The sequence below is a fragment of the Varanus komodoensis genome, unplaced genomic scaffold (genome assembly GCF_004798865.1).
Source record: "Varanus komodoensis strain SLA01 unplaced genomic scaffold, ASM479886v1 scaffold13_3, whole genome shotgun sequence".
NCBI lineage: Eukaryota > Metazoa > Chordata > Lepidosauria > Squamata > Varanidae > Varanus > Varanus komodoensis.
In genome coordinates, this window is record NW_025335409.1 from 10,396,898 (window position 1) to 10,420,618 (window position 23,721).

The window sequence follows — 23,721 nt, forward strand, 5'->3', positions numbered from 1 at the left end:
TTAGAGCTTATAGTGAAGACGTGGATGTGCATGATCTTACATCTGCCTCCACATGTTCAGATTATGTCTGAATAAGGATGTGGATTTAACCAAATAGATCTGCTGTTACACATAGGTTGAGTCTAAGGCACAACAGTCTAGTAGTATAAACACTGCATTACCAACTCTTTTTGTGTGGTCTCATTTACTGCATCTTCTGAAGCTATAAACTTTCTCACTGTTCCACGTGGTGAAAGCAGGCAATCTCACCTCACTCGGCTTACCATTTCTATTTCTTTTATGTACTCCTAATTGCCTGATTTTTTGTGTTTTCAACTGCTTTCTCTGGGTCATTTGTTCTGATCTGACATGCATAGCATGCTATCTTCACTTAACAATTGTTCTTTGTCATTCTCATTGGCAAGATCTAGGTAAAAGTGTCCACTATACATTTTCACAGTCACCATTCATCAGAAATGCAAGATGTCCACAGAGTTAATGATTCTAAGTTAATGAAACATTAGTGGTTAACCTCATGAGATGCATACTGTATGTTATCTCTCCTTCTGTAGGGAAGACTGTGCAACTTCTGGAGGTCTGGGAACCATTCTTGCCCCCGAGACCTCTGCCACAGGCTGTATTCCATATGGTACCACACAATTTGTGCCACCCTCCAAAACTATGAAATCACTGATTTGCTAATAGAATTTGGCAGAAAATCAATTTGGAGCCACTAAAGAGTACAACAATGGTTAAATTTAGCTTTAGCAATTCTTTTGGTGCTCCACTGCTGCTAAGAAAAAAATGAACTTAGCTTGCAGACAAGCTAAACAAGCATATATTAACCAAAACAAAGTCATTTTTAAAAGCTTTGGGGCTACTGGAGGACATCAGAAACTGCAATAAGGCAATGTGCAATCCACACATTTCTGTCCCAATGTATAGCTGGTTTCAATTAGTAGCTTGTGATATGAGATGGGAGCTACTATTTCACAGTCAAGATAAGTAATGAAGAGACTAGCAGATAAGGTGTCAGTCAAGGCAGTTGTAAATTCCAAAGTAAGGTCCTCCATGGCGCAGGCAGAGTTTGTGTGTCCAGTCCAAAGTTCAGTTAAACCAGTCAGTGGTTCAATACTTCAGCCAAGTTCAGAACTGAGGCTTAGTCCAAGGCCATACATGAAAGTCCAGTCAAGGCAACAAGGGCTGGGGGCAGGAATAAGGTTTATTATGCAGAAGCTGAGTAGACATGGTTACCTACAAAATGCACAGAATTCTGGTTGGTCTTTTTATGAAGGTGCTGGCTGGATACATCCATGTTCCCAGCTGCAGCTCATTACACAATCCCAGCCTACGATCTGGCATTTTGCCTAATATGAAGTCGCACCGTTCTTGGGCAATGGGTGGTCTCTTATCTCTGGATTTCACTCCAAGTCTTTCTGGGAAGGGAAAGGACTCCCTCACTCACCTGTCAGGGTCCTGACTCTTATTCCATGGCCAGCATGTCTTCTTCTTGGCCTCCTGACTCTGCCTCATCTTCTAGGAGCCAGGACATTCCTGCAGGTGGGTGAGTCCAGCCCTTCCGCATACAAGGACTCCTTCAGCAGAGATGGCAACTCTTTATTCCTGCCCAGGAGAGTCAGGATATCTATGTATATCTGTATCTATCCTGGTTGGATGATATAGTTGATGGTTTTGACCACCTTTATTTTTAAGCTCTAACTTATCAATTGCTATAGTCAAAACTCCTATGCGTATGAATACATTATTCCACATTGTTCATATTTATTGATATTTACATGTCGTACTGTTTTCAATTAGTGTTTCAAGAGAATGAGTTTTAAAGATATCCCCTAGTGAAAAGGTCATGGATGATGGAAGCACAAAGGGGCCACTGAAATCTGCTATTATTCCACGTGACCTTGCTTCCTCCAAAAGGAAGAAAAAGCCAAATCATATATATGCAACATCAGATGATTTTGGTGTTCATAGTTTATTATCCATCTACCCCCTCAGACAGAACTTTCCTATCATTTTCAAACCCACCACTCTTCAATGGACTCTGCTCATACTTTCAGTTGCCAGTGATCAAGGGCTCCCCCCCTCCCCCTCCCCCTCCTCCATACTCTTGGTGTTAGTGATTGGAAGTGAAGATACTCAGTTGCCATAGTCAAAAGCTTGGCATTTCAACTGAACTGCAGATTCAGGTGTCTGTTCCAGCTTGCATGCAGCATTTAATGCTTTTGGTTAGTTGATAGGCTACTCCATTACTTGGTCAGAGTCAAGACTGATGTCCAATGGAGATATTACCCTCCACAATGTATTAGCTAACTAGCAATTTCAAATGAAGCTCAAGTTGTTGTTGTTGTTGTTGTTGTTATTATTATTATTATTATTATAACATTTCTATGCCGCCCCTTGCCGAAACCTCGGGGCGGCTTACAACATGATAAAATACATTGAAATACAATAGTACATAATAAAATTACCATTAAATATAAAAATACAAAAATACATTGATTTACAAATACAAAATTAAAATTATCAGTATAAAATAAAAATATAGGAGGAGAAAGAGAAGGAAGAAGAAGTTGCCCAGGCCAGATCATATGTTTTAACAATTGAAATGATGTTTAAATAAAAAGATCTTTACCTGGCGCCGAAAAACCAGTAACGACGGTGCCAGGCGGACCTCTTTGGGGAGTGAATTCCATAGGTTGGGCGCCACCGCAGAGAAAGCCCTCCTCCGGGTACTTACTCTCCTAATTTCTTTCATGGAGGGTTCCCGGAGAAGGGACTCTCCCGCAGATCTCAAAGGGCGGTCGGGCATATACGGACATAAGCACTCGTTCAGGTAGCCAGTACCCAAGCCGTTTAGGGCTTTGTAGGTCATAATCAACACCTTGAATTGGGCCCGGGCTTCAATGGGAAGCCAGTGAAGCTGATGGAGGACTGGAGTCATGTGAGCATAACGCCCCGTCCCCGTCAGCAACCTGGCAGCTCTATTTTGCACCAATTGAAGTGTTCGGACTGTCTTCAGGGGAAGCCCCACGTAAAGCGCGTTACAGAAGTCTAGGCGGGAAGTCACCAGCGCGTGTGTCACCGTCGCCAGGCAGTCGTACTCCAGGTAGGGGCGCAGCTGATTGATCAGCCGAAGCTGAAGGAAGGCGTTCCTCGCTACCGCTGTCACCTGAGCTTCCAAAGAAAGCTCCGGGTCGAGGAGTACTCCTAAGCTGCGGACCTTATCCCTAAGAGGGAGTGTTGCACCATTCAGGACCAGGTCAAATCCACCCTCTCCGAAACCCGATCCGCCAACCAACAGGACCTCCGTCTTGTCTGGGTTGAGTTTCAGTTTATTGGCCAACATGCATTTGAAACAAGGCTATATATACAAATGACACGTCTGCTTTATAAATATAGAAAGACACAATGAGTTGGATGATGATTTCATGCATATCCTGCCTTTCTTCCTATTACAAAGAATTTGAGGCTTACAACGTTCTCCTCCTCTTCATTTTGTCCTCACAACAGGACCCCTGTGATTTGAGTGTTATGACTTGATTTCAGATGATGTTAGAATGAGGTATTTGCAATGATCCATTTTTATTTGCGAGTCATCACAATGCCGCAAGCATCAGCTTATGAGTTGTCATGTATGACCTGGTCTTAAATGAGTGAATTAACTTCAAGGGAAAGCATGACATTTGAGATGGTATGGAAATTCTGCCTGCAGCATTAGATCTATGTGAATTAGACTTCTTAATTTTGCATGGTTTTGGAATTGATTAGCCTTCTGTGTGTGGCAATGAAATTCTATGAATGCTTGATCTGAAGATTCACAGGCTTGGTTCAGACAAAACAATATCCCCCACCTAAGAGTTAAGTATGGACTGACTGTACTTTATTGTTGAACTGTAAGTTGTTGCTGAAATCAGGGTCATAACATTTCAATAACAATCCATGGTTTAATTATAAGCCACACTCAACCAATACTTAACTGCTGAGTGTGGCTTATTGTACTGTCTAAATCTATTAACTGGGTCTAGTAGGCATAGTTCCTAAAATGTATTTAGGTGGCTGTAGTATGCAGTAATCAAGAAGATATGGGTATGCACATGTTAGTGATTCAGACCTAAACTTAGGTACTTTGGGATTTCATTTTGAATATACCTTGCTCAGGCCTACTACGTCTACAGAGGATATATAAGTAGTGTATCCATCTTATGGACTGATTTTTATGTTGCTACCTTTGAAGTGTGGTCACCCTTCTCCCTTCCATGAGATCAGCTCCCATGTCACACCACTTTAGGCCCAGTTAAATTGATATTCCTGTACATTCTGGCAGTATTTTTTTTTCCTCCATTCAAATTCCCCATTTTTGCCTGTCTGTTCTCTGTCATTAATTATATCTTGACTTCTTAAAATCTCTTTATCCCCCTTTCCAACTATTTATGGCTGTATTCCTGTGTACACTTTCTAGGGGATACATCCTATAGAAAGAGAGACAAGTTTTGATTCTTTTATTAGGACCTTAACATGTAAAATACTGCTAGTTTCTGGAGGTAACTAACTGAATGTACATATTGTTGTGAATGCACAATGTTTGGTAGCACTTTGAATAAGCAGTTAGAAAAACACAAGGCAAAGTACAGCTACAAGACTATGAACAGAACAGAGCCACCCTCAGGCTTTCTGAACCATGTAGCAAGAAATAAATTGAATAAACAAACAGAAACTATGCAAAAGTATCCAAGGCTGAACAATGATAACACCTGCAATTCAGCAGAACAAGTGACTGAGAGGAAGAAACATTGCTTCAGTACTAATCTCCTTTCAGATCACCCTATGAATTTGCAACACTACAGAGGCCAATAAAACAGAATGTTTTAATATTTAATGGCTATCCATTGGATGCAGCAAATATTTCTCCCTCTCTGGTTCATGTGTGACAGCCTTGTATCACGTGCTGTATCCCCATGCTACATCTGAGCAATGTTGTAATGGTACCGTGGCTGCAAAAATTTCTCTTTGATATTGCAGCCTGGAGATTTTATTCCTGCCATATTCAAATTGTTCCTGGGAATCTTCATTCTAGACCTTTAAGAGCTGCATGTGAAGCAAACATTCAATACTTGCCACTTCCCCAGCCTTTAGATAGCAGGCAGAATCAAGCTACACATTGTACTGCCATTAAGGAGGTAGTTGAAGCTTAGCTTTTTTTTTTTTTTTTTACTTTAGTGTAAGAATTATTGGCCCCGATTTAGATTGGGACCACCATGAAATGGAATGGAAGAATTAAATCTACCCTCTCTGCATTAACCCCTTAAGTCCACCCTCTACTGGGAATTAACAGGAGTAAAACACATCTATTCACATCAGTGCAGGCTGCCAAGTGGGTGGGGTGAATTTTCAAATATGGCAGATAGCTCAAGGAATATATCCACGCATTGTGTGGCTACCGTAAAACAGGAAATTCCATGTTGGAGATCATCAGGAAGAGAATGAAATATTAAAGCACCAGTATAAAGTGCCTTTGTAAAAATCTATAGGGCAATCACCCTTTGAATACTGCACAGTCTGGGTTACTACACCTTAAAAAGGATATTTAAGAGCTGGAAAAGGACAGCCAAGATGATTAAGGGAGTACAGTAATTCTCCTAAGAAGAAAAGCAGCAATGCTTGTGGCTTTTTAGCTTAGAAGACAGTTGAATTATCCATGATGTAGGGAAAGCAAATAGGGACCTTTTTTCCCTTTTCCCATATTAGAAGAACTTTTGGTCATTCAATGAAACTGAATAAAGGAAGATTCAAGAGAGACACAAGCACTTCTTCACACACAGTGAGCTAGTTTGCACTTGCCAGGGAACGCATATGGCCATTTTGACTATTCCACACATAACCGCAGCTTGTTGTGCATGTTGCAAGAACCCAGGAACTCTGGGAAATATGAGAAATCATTCTATGCTGTTGTTGGTTCTATACAGTGAGTTTGTTTAAACCTCACATAACCCACAGCATTTAGGTTTATGTGACATAACAAGCTGTGGCAGGCATTGATTATATCCAGACCTTCTGGAATGGGCTGCTGCCCACCATGGCTTAAGCACCCACTGTCAACTGGTTTGATTGTGCTAAGCAGCCCAATGGCAACTACATATTGCATCAACATTGATTGCAATATGCCATGATTGTAATCAGTTGTTGGAGAGTGAAAACTGAAATGTACTAATGCCTACATGTCCTGCTTATGGGTTTCCCAAAGGCATCTGGTTGGCCACTCCAGAAAAAGGTTGCTGGACTACATAGACCCTTAGTCAGATACTGTAGGTCTCCACTTTTGTTCTTATGGACTCTTCCCCGTGCAGGTCATAAATTACAATTCTCATTTCTTGCTGGTTGTCAGCCCAACACACAAATGGTTCATGGAATCACAGAACAGCAGAATTGGAAGGGGCCAAGTTGGCCATTGGGAATGACCCTCTGCTGGTGCAGGATGTCAAGCTACACCATCCCACTCAGATGACTGTTCAGTTTTGCCTTTAATGTCTCTAGATTGGGAGAGTCCATGACCTCCCTAGGCAACTGGTTCCACTGTCATATTGCTCTGGCAGTTAGAAAGCTTTTCCTGGTATCTAGCCTGAACCTGGTGTGCTGCAGTTGAAGTTTGTTGCTCCATACACGCAAAGATGAGTAAGGAGATCTTTTCCTTCCTCTCTGTGATAGCCTCGGAGGTACTTGTTAAATGTGATTATATCCCTTCTCAGCCTTCTCTTTTTGAGGCTGAACATGCCCAGTTCTCTGTCTCCCATCAAACGGGTTGGTTTCCCAACTGTGGGTCACCTTTGTTGTCTTCCTCTGAACTTTCTAATTTTTCTGCATCTTTTAAAAACTTGGGTGCTCAGAACTGAACACAGTATTGGTGAGGCCTGACCAGGGCAGAGCAAAGGGGAACTAGTAGCTCTCTTGTTCTGGAAGTGATACCTCTATATATGTATCCCAAAATAACCTTTGACCTTTTTGCAGCTGCATCACCTTGCTGGCTCATAATGCTTCTTGTCTACAACAACTCCAAGGTCTTTTTCATGTTCAGTTCAAGTAGCTGTTGTTGGGCAAAATTGGGTAAAGAATTAGGTGAGGTATATTAAGAGTGAGATGCATGTTCTGGGATGTGGGTTATTTCTGATAGGTTTAGGTCTTTCTGTGGTTGACAGTCAAGACTGTGATTCCATATTGTAATAGCTGTTCCCTGGCATGCATGCTTCTAGTTGGATTGGATACCCTCTAAGTGAGAACAGATACAAGTAGATACTACTGATCCAGTGAAAACTTGTATGAATGGCATTTATTGGTATTCCCTTAGGCTTCTTTAGTTCAATGAACTAAATAAAGGTCAGTTTTGGCAAAGGGGTTTTGCTTTTGGGGTTTTTTTTTTTTTGAGAACGAGAGAGAGAATTTTGATTTTGCAGTGCAACACATCCCGAGCCTTCCAAGAGAAATTCTAAATAAATAAATAAATAAATAATCTAACAAAGTTTCCAGAGCTTGCCTTTCTCTTGTCATTTAGCTGCTTGTTCAGTAGAGTATGGAGGTAGAAACAGGGAGAAATCTGAAACTGCTATAAATGAAAACAAAATTTTATTAGGCTTAGTCAACTCTAGTATTACAGTTCTAGCTTCTCTTTCATTTCACTTTCTTTTCTTTTTGGCTTAGTTTGTGTGTGTGGGAGGGATGTACTTCCTTCATATCATATGTGTGGAACAGAATGTATAAGGAATAATTAGCAGATTCCACTGAATGCTGCTGAAGAAAAATCAAAGGAGTGGATACTTGAGATGATGCCTTAACAGTGATGCAGGTGAAAAAATACAGGTGTGTGATTTGCAATGTGGAAACACTCAAGTAATTCTTTCCAGATGAGTTAGTGATTTTCTGGAATTACATGAAAATAGAGGTGGGGTGAGGCTCCAAAGCATGCTGAGAAACCATTATTTTTTGAAGTTCAGCAGATGGCAGTTTATAGTTGCAATTTCATAAAACCTGAATTTCTCTAAGCTCTCAGAGAAAGACCTACTGAACTTGTGTGGCAAACATAGGACTGAGTTGTGTAAGGGACTTCTGAAAGCTTCACCACAGACAAGAAACTTAAGAGTGCTGCATTTGTCCAACAGAACAATTCCAAAAACCTCAATTGGACCAACTGTTGCAAAATAGGCAGCATGCTTTCAAGATCCCCAGGACACTTCCTGGAGCTGGATAGTAAGTAAAATAGGTAGGAGGGAAAAAGAAAGACTTTGAGGTGGGGTGGAGAGGGTGGCTTGATGTGAAAGCCACAAGTTCTGCATTTCCAAATATTTGCCAAACATCTAACCTGGTCTGTGCTCAGCCAAATTTATTTAATTTCCTGATTCAGGGTCCTGGGGAACTCCAAATATTTTGTGCCATTCTGGTTGGGCACTGTCCTGTTGGAGATTTTGGAATTCCACCTCCCCCCCCCCCCCCCCCAACAGATACCACGAGACAAAATGGAGCGGCAGGAAAGCGGCCTTGTGGGAGCAAAGCTAAGCCAAGGCTGTCCTCCAAACGAGCTAGCTGTCTCCATGCAAGGAGACCCAGGTACGCATCTCTGCAGAAGGGCAGCTTGTTGTCAAACCTAACGCAGCCAAAAGAAATGAAGCAGGCGGCGTCTTTCATAACACGCAGTCTTCAAGATGCCACCGAGAGACCGCTTTGCCCCTTACGGACGCGTCCTCGGAGCCGCTCTTCACTTACAGCAAAGCCGCAGAAGCCTACTCGACTGACGTGCAGGCGGAGGCTCGCGGGCGCGAGAGAGGCCCGTCTCCGCCACGCGCTGCCCACTTTCCGCGTCCTCGCGCGCCTCTTCGCCACGCCGCGCTCCTCGCGCCGCCCGCGTCCCGCGAGCCTCGCGGCTCCGAGCCTCGCGTGCTGAGGTGCAGGCTATTGCCGCTGCCTCCTGCGCGCGTGTCGGCGCTGAGCCGGCCCCCTTGGTGGCACGGAATATAGGCTGGCCGCCGCTGCCCTTTCTTAGGTGTCTGCGGCGGTCCCTGCGCCCTTCGGATTTGCTGGGTTGGATGAAAGGCGGGGGGGGGGGGGGGGGGGAGGGAGGGATGACCCGGGGGGGGGGGGGGGGGGGGGGGGATGTTGTTAAAGCAGTTTCTTACCGTAAGAGGGAGTTGGGACCCGGAGCTTTTCCAGTTAATCACACAACAAAACTTGGCTCAACGTAATAAAAAGCAGCTCGGCTCGCTCGGTCTCTTCTGTTGACCGGCTGGGCATCTCCTCTTCACCACCTTTAACGACCTTTGGTAGTGCAAAAACTGCTCCCCAAACCACTCATGTGGACCAACCAGCTTTTGCCACTCGGACTCTTCCTTTATTGCATCTTCTCCATCCCGTTGGCAGGTTAGTTGGTGTTGATTTTATTTTCATCTTACTTGCAAAAGAGGGGTGTGTGTGTATGTGTAGCTGGGTGCAAATCTTCTCAACGTGTTTTTTTTTTTTAACTGTCCTCGTTTGGGTGTTCTTGCATTCTATAAACGCGTGTGAATCCTGCGCATATATGTGCGCATATATGCTGACATTCCCACGTTGTGCAGTTTTCCAACCGTTTTTTTTTTTTTTAACTGTCCTCGTTTGGGTGTTCTTGCATTCTATAAACGCGTGTGAATCCTGCGCATATATGTGCGCATATATGCTGACATTCCCACATTGTGCAGATCTGTAAACACACACAGACACGCAAACACACGTGTGTGCGCGCGCTCCTGCATCCATGCGTTGACATTAACCTTTTTCAGGATTTCATGTGCATGGTGCAGCCAAATGCTTAGTCAAACCTACCTGGGTTTGTCCAGAGGGCTGGTGGAGGAGGTAGCAGAGGGAATTAACCAGCGAAGGAAGTCCGGCGACAAAAGGGTTATATTTGTTTAAGGAAGCCTCCTCTTGTGGCAGGTTTCAAGCTACACCCTCCGAATTGTCACTGAAGCAGGAAGAAGTAAACCTTGCCCCAAGAGTCAAAACAGAGCATCCGATCTTAATTTTTGAGCCCAAGTAAACCTTCGTGGCTTTTTAGTCGTGCAAGTGTGTCGTCGTAGGACCGCTCTTAGCAAGTACGGGGTGGTGAGGGATCGGACGCAGTGGAATCGTCTCTTGTCCCACTGCTGTGTTTACATGAAAGATCTTTAAAGGGTTCATGGAACCGAAAGCTGCTGCACTGGAGGAGAACTCCGCCTGGACATTGTTAATGGATTTGAATTGTTTGCCTGGGTAAACACGCTCTGTCCACACACACACACATCCTGTGTTTCCCATGGACAGTTTCTGTCTGACAGTCGGAGCTTGGGGAGACCTATATATGCCGAATGTCTCAGGACTGGACAGATTAACAGTTTTGAAAACGGGGGTGGGGAAAGCACTTCACTGTTTGTTTCTAGGCATGCTCAGCTGTGCTCAGGACAAGGGGAAACATCTGTCCCCTTTTGCAGTGGAATTGATTGCATGCTAAGCGGTGCGAGGTGACAGCGAACATCTAACCTCACTAGACCTATTTCCAAGGCTTGGAATGAACGCCTAAATGGCAGCATGTCCTTGTGTGTGCCCAGTGCTGTACACTGTCTATTTCTGGAGTCAGTCAATTAGCATGTTGTGTCTGAGCCAATCAAATTACTGGGGCCATGGGAAGTAGGAAAAACTAGCTATAAGCCATCAACAATCGGAAACTGTTTGGTTTTTACAATCTTCTGTGTGTCTTCTATGGAATTGGATCTGTGAGGGGCTCTTCTGGTGTTCCTGTTTCTTGCTTCAGAGCTATTTGTTTTGCTGCTGTTGTTTTAAAAACACATCTTGGGTTCATTTCTCCTCCTTTTTGCTGAAATTAGTTAAGTCATGAAGTAGGACCAAATTGTAAGAGAAGGCTCTGCTGTTCGTGGCAGGTTACACTGGAAAAGTGTGGCATATGGGTAGTGTGGTGTTTCACATGTGTAGTATGATTCTAGAATCCATAAAAAGGACAGTTGCAAGTGTTCCTTCATGGTACATATGCTTGAGCCCAGTGAAGATTGTGCTATTTCTTTTTGATTATTTATGCAGCAGTGTCAAGTTGTTAATCCTGTCATTCTCCTTATACCAAGTGCGCTTTATAATTTGATTCTTTTTTAAATGTTCAAGTAATCTTTTGTTTCGGTGTCACTAATGTGATCTCTATTATGAGGGGAAAGCTATGAATTAGCTTTCCTCCTCTTATTTCCAGCATCCTTCTTTTCCTGGCTTTACCGCTTCTGCATAAATTTTAACAGTTAATCAGCCCCATTGTTAATATCATTTAGAAATTGTTTCCTCACTTCAGATGGCCATTCGATGATTTGGATTTTATTTCAGACTTTTTTTCCTGAACGCTAGAAAAATAAAAGTGGCACCAAATGGTATTACAAAAATATGTCTATGTGTATAAAATGCACTTACCTCCACCCCATTAATTTTTTTATAGAAGGTGTTAGTTATGATTAAAGTAACATCATAGACGTGCATCCTAAACACTACTGACATCCATTCTCAAGTGAATCACTGGGGACTTTGAATCAGTGTCAAAATTTGGGAATAAAGATAATTATATTTCATGTCTTTAGATTCCTCTGCTAAGCAATGACAAAGTTGGTGCTTTAATACCATACTTGAAGCTGGATTCTATTTGTTCAAGGCAGGAGCAAACACACTGTTGTACATATAACATAGGGACACCTGATTTCTACTGTTGCATCACTTTGAGGGCACAGTGAAAGAGAGAACTGCAACAAAAATGGCATGATAGTTTAGCCTGAAAAAGAACCAATCTGAATCTCCTTCAGTCTATGCAAACATGTAAATACAGATGCAGACTATCCTTTAACACCTATGGTCTATATCTCTCCCCCCCCCCCCAAGACAGTAATTTGTAGATTGTTATTGTTCTTCTTGAGATAGTCCAATTGAAACTGTTTCTCTATTTTTAATCAAATATATCTGATCTGTTAATTAATAGTAACAGTTTAGTGGTAAAATCAGTTGGCCAGCTTTCTTTCCTTCTAAAAGCTCAGGGTGGATTAACACTATATCCTTATCTTAACCCTAGATTAGGTTAAGAGAGAATAATTTAGTCAAGGCCACCTGGTGGGCTAAGTAGTTGAGCAGGAGTTTGAATATGAATGTGGCACTTCCCACTGTGTATCTAGAAGTGCCACACTTGATGTTTACCAGGAAAACTTCTAACTGCTGCAAAGAACACAATGAAGCTTTTTTTCTAAGGCTTGGGGTGTCATCTTGGTGGAGGGCATTCTAGATCCTAAGCAGGCACTAATGGGCAAATCTACACCATATCCTTACAGCTACAATCCAGGGCAAACATACCTGAGAGAGAATAGTAGGGCATACTTCTGAACAGACGTGCACAAGACTGCGCTCTTGACAGTTTAACTTTTATGGATTCCACCAAAGAATCTTGTGAATTGTAGTTTAATGAGGGTGTTGAAAATTTCCTGCAAGAGATCCCTCCTGGTGTTTTACCTTTCAGGCTTCCCCGGGTAGAGGGGCATATCCTTAAATCCTTAGTCTGCACTGTAGATATGTCTAATCACTCTTTGTCCTCCCCTAAGACTCATATGTCTCCAACATTTCCATTGGACAAGCATAGAGACTGGAGCAGTAATTCTACACACACAGATCACCATGAGCACAGCGGTCTGTCTTCGTAGTGGTCCAAAAGTGATACACTTCTTTCATTCAACAGGTGTAACAGTCTATAGATCCACATATGGTGGTGTCAGCCTTTCCAGGGTGTTTTAAAATCTAGCATATTAACACAACACCTGAGTAACCAAGATGCTGAGGGTACTTCCTGATATATTTAGTCTTTTCCTCCTTAATGGATTAAAAAACAAAAAAACAAAAACAAAAAAGATGGCAGTGAGAAGGCAGGTGAGGATTACAAGGGGAAGATGTTGTCTGGACCTCCCCCCTGCCCTTAAATTTTGTGAATGAGATCCTGACAGCCTCATCTGGAAGTCCCCTGAGTTTCCCAAGAACTGTCGCATATCATGGCATTTATGTACAACATGTTGTGATGTCACAGATTGGGGATGACAGCAATCCGAATGATGAATCAAAACATTCTGAAACCTAGTTGGTGCCTCTCACAGCGCTTGCTGTCTCAGCACTCGCCTAACTGCATAGACTTCATTAGCCTGTTGCGATTTATACTCCCAACTTTAGATTATCGTTTTACTGCATGTTGTCAGCAGAGGAAATGATATTCTGCCAGTTTTTAAATTGTATTCCTTCTGGCTAATGGAATCCATTTGGTGTGTAGTGCCAAGAGCTTCTTGTCCTCTCCACCTCCCGTGCAGCACAGAGTTTCAACAGGGTTCTTCTGCCCCCTCCTTTTTATTTAATGCTGTTTTTGTGAGCAGTGTAGCGCAAGGGAAATAGAGCTCAAGGGCTCAAGATTAGGATGTTGCATAAAAACTGGGAAATCATGCACCGAAATCAAAGAAATAAAAGCCTCTTAGTGGGAGAAAGCTTATCTCACTCTATAGCACAGCTCAAAGCTAGGATAGAAACATGCATTCCCTGATATGCAGTAAGGCTTCTGAGGGCTCGTAGCTCTCTCTGTGTGTGTATGTCTTCTTATGAAGTGCTTTTGTGCTTAGGGGTATAGACACACCTGGCTTGTACCTACTTCCTGTAGGGCCTGCTTGCTGGAGACCCCCTTGTCTCAAGGAACTCTGCTCTCCCCCAGCTTCAATGCTGCCTGCTGAAATTAATGAAGACTTTGTGTGAATGGAGTCTGCCGCTTCAGAAATGGTGGGTGCAGGTCATGAGCACGGATGGCGGGCAGCCCAGCCCAGGTCTTTGGGGATGGGGGCTAGCCAGAGCAGAGCAGCCTCTGAGCAGAAGTGGCGACGTGCTTTGAGGTGGGGTGCTGCCCACCTTGCCTGACTCACGCTACTCACACTCTAAACCTGGCAAAAAGCCTTGCTTTGAATTGTTCCCCCATCCTTACTTAATAAGATGAAATAGGATAAAATACTGTATCTACCAGCGTGGAAAATGAAACTGAAAATAGCAAAGCAAAAAAAAAAGGGGGGGTCATCTTATACACCAGGTGAAAAAGAATCCTTTACCATCATTAGTCTTCCGCGTTGGGTTGCGAGTCTGGAGCATGGCCGCATGCCTGTTCCTGAGCCCAGCGCCCACCCCACTTGCATGCAGTTGCATCCGGAAAGAGTGTTTTCCAGATACAAATCCTGCATTACATCGCTTTATGAGCTTCACACGTGGCTGCATCCCTTGCCACCACATGCTGTAGCTTTGCAAGGTACTTGCATCTAAAACAGCAAACTTTTAAACATCTTCTGCCCAATCAATTGGGAGCACTGTTAGTTGAAAGCTTTTTTTGATGGCTTACCATAAGATGCCCTATGAAAAATTGGATGTCATCTTATACACCCAACATATGATAAACAGAAGAAAAACAGCCTCAAATATCAACATCCTCTTATACATGACTCACCTAATGCACTGGTATATATGGCATCACAGTGTTGGGAAGGAATGGATGTAACATATCCCACTGTAGGGTGGGGGCCGGAGTTGCACCAAATTCGCAGATACATTTGAGAGAAAGAGACTTGTTTAAGCCATCCAGTGAGTTGGTGCTTGAGGTCAGCATTGAACTAGTTGACTTTCCTGCCTGTCAACTCATCTCCTGTACCATGACATAGTATGTGCTTGACTGGTGAGATAATGTGCTATATGTAAAGCTGTGGAATCCCAGAGAATCTGGGGTTACATATGGTCATTCAGGGTCCTAAGCATAGGAGCAGATGGGACCAAGTGCTGACTCATCCTCTTTCTCCCTGCCCCCATGTCCTAATTTGGTGTGCCTTCTGTGGACTGTCTGAATAACCTAGCTCAGGAAAACGTTGTGGTGAGCCAGCAGTTTTAAGAAGTCCTTCTACAAATTCATAGCATTTGTAATGGAAAGTTGCAATTGTTTGCTTGCGTGCGTGTGCATGTGTGTGTGTTCACTTCAGCACATGCTAGTGTTGCACATTTTCAACCAGTTGCCATCATCATAATTTCTTCCATGTATAGGACCATCTGTGCATTATCTTCCTGGACTTTTAAAGCTAGTCTTTCCAAATTAAACTGCTATGCTAGAAATGAGGCAAGCAAATATTAACAAGATGTGGGTGTGTTGGGGGCCGCTTTTTCGTATTCTTAATCACTGAATTAATTCCTTTTCATTTATGCCAAGAGTACTAACACTGCTGATATAATCACTTGAGCAAAGCAGTATTGGTTGAAGTGATGATTTAAACTCCCTGTATGTCACAGCTTCTTCATCCACCAGCTTTCTCTGAGGAGTGCCACCCAGGGATGTGAAGAAGAGCTTCAGTGATGGAGTGCATGCTTTGCATGGAAAGCATCCTAGGTTCAATTTCTGCAGTATCCAGATAGGACTGTGAAAGATTCTGTGAGACCTAGAAAGCTGCTCTGTGTCATGTGTACAGCTAACATGTGTGATGTTGGATGTGGAGCTAAAGACAAGTGTCTTTGGAGGCAGCATATTGGAATGTCACATGGAAGATTACCAAGACTCTGATGTTCAAGGGCATGAAGAATAGGCCTGTAGCCAGGGCTGGGCTAGATGGAGCTTGTCTAGTAAGTTTTCTCTGCCACTTTGTACTTGTTTGTTTGCAAACTTTTTTTGCTTTAAAGGGCAAAACATGGACTTTAGAAAGCTTGCACACCAGAACTGATGCCCTACTGTTTTGGTACCCTCCAGAAATTTTAGGTTAACTATGGACCGGATGGTGAATAGGGAGTCGGACCAAGGAGGAAACTTTTGTTTTTAAATCCAGCCCCCGTCCCATTAATACAATCACCAAATGTGAAGGTGCTTGTCTTTGTGAAAGACAGAAAGTATTGGCATTTTGTCTTCCTGGAATTTAGGACATTTACATGCACATTGAACTAACAAAACTGTAGTTTAACAAGACTGTAACAAACTTTTCTGCCAGCATCCTATTATCCTGGTGTGCAGATCACCCTTTCCTAGAAGGAGGCAAGATAATATTCTTTTCTACATATGCTTCTAATTGCAGCACAGAGCATTAGCCGTTGCTGGCTGGTTCATTGGTAGCCCTTTAGGATGAAGGTTGTAAAGATGGCATATGGCTTGAGAAAGCCAGGCTTCTGATGAAAGTTAAATCCTTGGTCTGTTTCTAAGGTGCATGCAACAGCAAGGATCTGTTGGGAGAAACATTGCTTAACCAGCAGGAATACAACAGTATAACCAGCAGTCTCGTGTTTACATACTATATCCCCACCCCAAATCCAGAGACAGTTTTAATTCCCTAATGCACTATGTTTTTAGTTCCCAAATGTGTTTCATAACTAGGTAACATTCATTCCTTATTTAAACATACAAAATCATCTTTTGACCCCTCGCTTCCTGACATTTTCAGTTGTTCATTCATGACCCTTGCCATTACAAATCCATTGAGTTGGAGTCTGTTTTGTTAACCTTGGGGTTGTATTTGACTATATTTTGTGAATCTATTTTGCAAATTAATTTATTAATTTTAGTACAAATAATTTGATTTTATGATTAACCATAGGTTAATTCTTCACAAGAGGACTGGCAGAAAATTGATTAGTATATCTCACTTGACAAAGGCTCTTAACCCCAAGTAAAATTCTTTTCTTAAGTAAAAAAAAAGCTAAACTCTTTAAGTTTCTTGAACTGACCACTGCTGGCTGGTTAATACCTCTCTCTGAAGGTATATGTCTATGCAATTCCATCCTTTAAGGCCCTTGGCATTCCTTTTGTTCCCTTTCTTCTCAGCCCCTCTCTTGTGCTCTGATGGGAGAGGAGATAGGACAGCAAGTGGGGAATGAAGAGACTGTGTAGGGAAAACTTTTTCTTTTCTTTTGGGGCTGGAGAAAGTTCTCTGTGGGTGTGAATGAGTAGATGGGATGTGCAATCCTAGATAGGTCTACTCTGAAATAATATCTGTTGTTGTTGTTGGTCGCGAAGTCGTGTCCGACCCATTGCGACCTCATGGACAACATTCCTCCAGGCCTTCCTGTTCTCCACCATCCCCTGGAGTCCACTTAAGCTCATGCCGACTGCTTCAGTGACTCCATCTAGCCACCTCATTCTCTGCCATCCCTTTCTTCTTTGCCCTCAATTGTTCCCAGCATTATGGTCTTCTCCAGTGAGTCCTTCTTTCTCATTAGGTGGCCAAAGCATTTGAGTTTCATCTTCAGTATCTAGCCTTTTAAGGAGCAGTCAGGGTTGATCTCCTCTAGGACTGACTGGTTTGATCATCTTGCAGTCCAAGGGCATAGGATTGTAATCTAAATGCTTCTGTGGGGTAAAATATGTGGATTAGCTTTGGAGTGCAGACTCTTCCTGTGCTTATAAGTTTCATGGGTAACCTGGAGTACCTTGGAGTAACCTGGCTTCCATGACAGCAATTATGTGAGTAGCCACAACCTCTATGGGGGTCATTTTGTGGTGGTACCCACAGCAGCTTTTCAAATTCGAAAAGGTATCCACAGGGAGTGATGTAGAAAGAAGAGCAAAGTGCTGTGCTAGGCAAAATTGTAAAAAGAATTGTTTTCCCTCTGGCATTTGTTTCAGCAGCATAAACATCCCCCTACAAATATTTAATACCAACATTATTTTGATGCCCAAGGTAAAAAATTAGAAGAATGTTGACTACAAATAAGTCAAAGTGTGGTTTTGAGCCCAAGCCTATGCCTGTCTACTCAACGTCTGAGTTAGTGGGCATTATTCCCAGACAGGTGTGTATACTTTTGTGTACGATTGCAGCCATCATTGTGTGTGTGTGTGTATGTCCTGTTACAGGTGAAAATTGGTGGGGAGAGCTGTATGGACACCTGGACGTTTAGACAAGGGTTTTTTAAATAGTTCTTCTCAAGAAAGGTTATTTTCATATTATTCATAGCTTCCTGAACTGTATTGATAAACTGTCAGCAATGGAAAGGGTGTGTGTGTGTGTGTGTGTGTGAGTGAAAGGTAGAAACAGGTGGGTTTGCAGCTACTTGGCTTTCTTATAGTCTCCAAAGCCTAGGACAAGTTGTATAAATAGTGCAAGGTAGCTGTTGGCCTGTGACACTCCTGAGTACCTGCTGAGCCTTCATCACCATGGCAGCGCCCATTGCTGTGTTAACGGCTTACCCTAGGCTTTTCTGTACTAAGAGACTTGGACCCACTTCAGTTTGACACAGAGGGATACTACTTCAGAGCCACTGTGTAAAATTAAAATGGTGACTGCAAGCTACCCATCACTGCTGCCATAGGATAACCAAGGGTTTGTTGACTTTCTCTTGAACCTGGAGATGGTTTTGGTATAAGTGATAGCTAACTAAATTTAATAGTGGAGATACTAATTTCATTCGACCTGTGTCTGCAAGGTAGACCAGGATGGAACAAAAGGACACAGAGGAATGGGATAGAACCAAGGAATGGGGCAGAGGGGGAGTGCTTGCAAAATGTATTTTGGAACTTCTGTTATAATATCTAAGGTCTGATGTGAAACTGAAGACCTGGACTGAGAAGCACCTTTCATCTTATGTTGCATAGCAAATTTACTTGGCACTGACATTGAAAAATGTAATGGGGCAATAAGATGACCAAGTCTGCAGTTTCTTAATTTAAAGCAAAAAAAGCCTTCTAGGAAATTTCTGGTGTAACCTGATTGTTTCTGACACCCCTTTGGCTTACAACGGGTGCAGTGCCTTTAGAAGAAGGAAGGAAATATTGCAAAAGGAGAATCAACAGTATATTTCACTTGTAGTAACGTGACATTTTTTGGCACTGTATGCTTTAAGTTGCTTCTCGATTAACATCTTGTGTAGCTTCTTTGCTAAAATGGAATCAGCTTTATTCTCAAAAGCATATAAAGCAAATCAGTGGATGGAAGCAATAAACTCTTCAGGCTGTGTTCTGGTTTCCCCACAGACCCCACTTCTAGTAATTCCTGCTAGTTATTAGGTGCACCTCTTTGTTATACATACACCCCACCTTCAAGTGCATTTTTATCCTCATAACAATTCTGTGAAGTGAGTGTGTGCGCGTCTGTGGCGGGGAGGTGCTTGGCCACCCAGGAGGCTTCACATTACAATTGAGTGGGAATTTACTTTTTCCACATGCAGGCCCAAAGGTTTATCCAATATGCCAATCCCGGTATGTTTAGGTTTTCAATTTGTTTGTGTATGTTAAATGTTGCTTTTTCCTTGTGTATTGTTTCTTTCTTTTTTCCTGTGTAGTATAAGTATTTTATGAGCTCTTTCTCAGTTTTCCCAAGAAAGGTGAAAAAGATTCAACCAAAAGCATTTGCTTACAGAATCTTAAGTTCCGGAAGAACAGAGAATCTGTGGCAAACTGTATAACTGGAACTTCATCTTAGACTCCCAGTGCCTCTTTCCTGTTCAGCACTCTTACTGGCTGGATTCACACATCACAGGAAGCCATAGAGGTTTTTACCCTTGTTGGTCTGTTTTTATCCTTGTGGCCCAACCTCAGTTGCAGTGCAGACACCAGAATTTCAGTAAAGTGTATTTAGTTTCTGGAAAGCACAGAGAGAAACTATAGCTGGTCATATGGTTTCTACCTTCCACCATGATTTCCTTTGATGTCCAGATCTGGGAGCTCCATATTTCCATTTGTGGTGAAAAAACACCACAGGGTCCTCTGGAAAGAGAAGCAACAGAAGGGGACACTGATCTTTACTACACGTAGCTTTCTAGTAAAACATGGATCAACACTTGCTTTGTTCGTATTGGCTAGATGTTGTGAACTTTATTCAGTAGGGGAAAAGCAATTAAATGTACAGACAGAGAAGGGAGGAATTGCAGGAAAAGTATTTATCTTAATGGGAAAATCCCCTTTGGAGACTGGATTGGCTAGGAAGCATTAAAGAGTTGGAGAATCAACCAAGAAGACCAAAAGGAAGAAACCAACTCAAAACCTTAGTGGCCCATTCAGGTCAGTAGGCAATCATACAGTAAAGAAAGGGATTTAGTTCATTGCAGTTGCTGGGATGAATTGTGAGGGAGAAGCATGGAAACTGTGTTTACATGGAAACTACTGTCTGGCAGGTAAGTTGAAGCAAAAGAAATGGGAGCCATGGGCACTGCAGAGGTTTGTGTGCCATGTCATGTCAATCCACCCTGTGGCTTTAATTTCACCTGGATTCTAGGGTGCTAATTCCTTGCTCTTCAAAAGGGGGGCCACTTATGGACCAAACTACACATGCTGCTACAGGTGTCACTTGATGATGCATTTTTAAAATAACAATATCTGCAAAAGTGGTGGTGGTGAGAGATTTTTGTTAGGACTACAGCATGTGAGGAGGAGATAATAACACTGTCAATAACACTGACCATGATCCTGGGAACAACAACTCCCTGTGGCTGCTAATTTTCTTCAAGGGATTTATAGCTGTCATGGGAGGGGAGTCATTTTTATTGGGACTCTTGTGGGAGAGGAAGGGATTAACCCCTCGTGCCATGGTCCTGAAGAACTGTCCCTCCACCACACACGTGTGTGTGTGTGTGTGTGTGTGTGCATGTGACGAGAAAGTTTCCAGAGCAGATTTTTGGGCAGCATGGGAAGCTGCCAGGAGGGGGGAGAGTGGGAAAAAAGACCTGTCACACTAGTGCATCTCCACTAGCACAATATAGTGATGCATCTAACCCTTAGAGTCTGCTTATAAACATGTGGCTGAAGAGCAGGAGCCAACCCCTCCTCTTCCCTGTTGTTTTCCATTTCTCAAACTTAGGATGCAATCCTGTTAGTGTTTAGACAAAGAAGTCTACCAGCTATGTATGCTGGACTATGGTAAGAGTTGTAGGACTTTGTCCAGTCTAAACATATGTTGCATTGTGTTTTAGTTTTCCAACCAGTACCTGTGCCTTATTCCATTGTTTTAGTTAGCAATCTAGATTTATGTATTGAAAGAGTACTGATCTTTTTCAAACATTTCCTCTAGTAAACTGTACTAGTAGCAGTATTTAGCGGATTCACAGCATGGCCCTAGCTGCCACTGAAAACACTCCAGAAGAAAATAGCACATATGCATTGTTACCATTCTTATGTTACCATTCTGTGATGATGTCATAATCAAGTTCTTACTTAGAAGATTAATACATGCATTTATGTTATGGTTTCTTCTGCAGAAGGCAAAGGAAAAAGAAATGCCCTTCATGACTATCGAAAGACAGCTGATACCTTATTAATGAGAATAGATAAGACACTGAAAGTAAAAACTAAGCTGCTAAATACCACGGAACAGTGTGCCAAGAGATGCAACAGAAATAAAGGCTTCCCATTCTCATGCAAGTAAGCTATATTTTAATTTGCTTTTAACATTGCCAAAGTACTAGACCACTGTAAGCAATTGACAGGCTTCCATAGATATAGTACTTTCTGGAAGAGGATTTGTACAAGGTTTGCCTCAAAGATTGTTAAAAGGCTTTGGATATTATTCTTCTCCCTTAGAGAAGTTGAGATATTTCATGAACACACATGTTGCTACTGATTTTTCTGAAGGCAGCCCTAGGGATTGGTAAGGGATATGAATAACCTCCAAATCAATCCAATAACATGTTTTTGTCAGGCTTGCGCCTATGATATTTTAATGACTTTACTGTACAATGGCCCTGGTTTAAATTGCTTGGGAGGAAGGCTATACAAATAGTATAAAAATGAACTTTCAGATGTTGGCATATAACAAGGTATCTTAAAAGTGTTGGGTAGAACATCTATTTGATAGGTGCCATTGGCCACCTACTTGGAAAATACTGAACCGGACCAAGTGGAAGAGGAGGGGGGTTGATCTGCAGGTTTCCGAGAAAGAAGTTCCTTCAGGGAACTGTGTATGCATTTTTATGAACTTGGGCAGTTTTTTAAAAAGTGAATACAGCAAGGGAGGGGGGGCAGCAGGATCCATTGGGAAAGACCAAGGTGAGGAGAGGAGCTGTTAGCTGGAGCTGAAAGCACGGCACAGCTGATACTTCCTGGGTATAAGTGGAGACATTGTTCCACAAGTAGGCACCATCACAAAGGAGGCTCACCTCCAGGTTGCTGCTTGGATCTACCTGTTGTGGTTCGATCAGCAAGGCTTCCTCTGATGCTCTTTTGCACAAGACTGTAGTAGGAAAGGTGATCTCCTAGGTAACCAGATGTCTAGCTCAGAGGAAGACTCTTCTCTTTACATAGTAGATTACATTTCCACTCTATGTCCCATCACATTTAAAGTGCATGAAGCATGATTCCTGAACTTTCATCTCTAGTTTGGTCTGCTAATTATGCCTCTGGTTTAAAAACATGTGTGCTTTGCACTTGAAAAAAATGTAGTTTGCACTTGGAAACGAACCCAACAAAAATCGGTGATGATTATAAAACGACTGTGTGTGCCGTTCAGCAGTGAAGCTCTGACTTCACACTGGACCTGCATAGGAAAAGTGGCTTATGGCTTCTTCTGCTGCCATTCATTTAGCTGCCTTGATGTCACAGGTGGTCTTTGTGGCACTGGAATAGTCCACTAAATACTAAGAAAGACTTGAGAAACCCGAAGGTTGGAAATGAAAGCCTGTGTGGCATGGTTAGACGAGGGACCTGGGAGACCTGGGTTCTAGTCTGCACTTGGCCAGGAAGCTCACTGGGTGACCTTCATGGTGATTTTTGTGAGGATAAGCCACCATAAGATGAAAAAGATCAAAATGCAGTGTGATGATGATGATGATGATGATGATATAAATGCTCACAGCCAGAGTTTATTACATTACTTTTAGTTTTGTAAATATTGTACTTCCATGGCTGTGATGAGTAAAAATTGCTTGAGCCATTAGATTTTTAGTGGAAACAGAATACCCACAGGCAATGATATGAATGAATTCATAGAACACCCTCTTTTAGCATGAAGGGGAGCTTGAGATTCTCAAATTTTCTACAGCCTTGACAGATTTTGGGCTAGAAATGAGAAAGTGTTTTTATGGTGCAATTGATGCTAATTTCCTACATACACACATTACTGGAGCCAGATAAAATTATTGGTCACACTGAGGTCATGTCATTTTGTAGGAGAAAACTGAGTGAAAATAGTAGGATTTTACCAGTTTGTGGTAATGTTTTCTACTCCTACGCAGTCTACTCTTGTTGTACAGCTGAAAATCTATTTGCAATCCACTTAATTATTGCTGCAACCAGGCTCAGAATTCCCAGTGATATCCAGCAATCGTAAATTGGTTCCTCAGAAAGACAGAATGCTTCCTATGTGTTTTTAGCTGGAGTGAAGCCCATATCCAATTCTTTGTTTATGTATTTTTTCAGTTGTGTTTACTTCACCTATTTGTTCCAGAAATTTTCACACAAAGAAAGCTTATCAAATATGTCTGCATACAAACAGAGTTTGAGGAAAGCAAAATCAACTCTGCTCATAAAATTGCTGTAAGCCTTTCAATGTACTTTCCTTCCTCCTGAAATATAAGTGATGCTTTGATCCCTATTTGGACCTCAGTCAGAGAGTATTTACTCTATAACATTACTTTTACAGCCTAGAAAAAAAAGGAGGAACCTTAAGCTTACTAGTCCTGGGAAGATTTTCCTCAGCTAAGTTTTGAATCAGCTCATAATGCTTGCACATTCTCCATTAAAAA

General features: G+C 42.3%; 1 protein-coding gene across 4 annotated transcripts in view; it reads left to right on the top strand.

The window, feature by feature from the left end:
- The first annotated feature begins 9,223 nt into the window (after window positions 1–9,223).
- The window catches only part of HGF (hepatocyte growth factor), a 56,067-nt gene continuing 41,569 nt past the window's right edge, over window positions 9,224–23,721 (top strand). For all 4 annotated transcript variants that reach the window (XM_044423481.1, XM_044423482.1, XM_044423483.1 and 1 more), the window contains exons 1-2: window positions 9,224–9,396; window positions 21,241–21,403. In XM_044423481.1, the coding sequence (XP_044279416.1) occupies window positions 9,330–9,396; window positions 21,241–21,403 (230 nt within the window). In that variant the 5' untranslated portion in view covers window positions 9,224–9,329. The remainder of the gene's footprint in view (window positions 9,397–21,240; window positions 21,404–23,721) is intronic.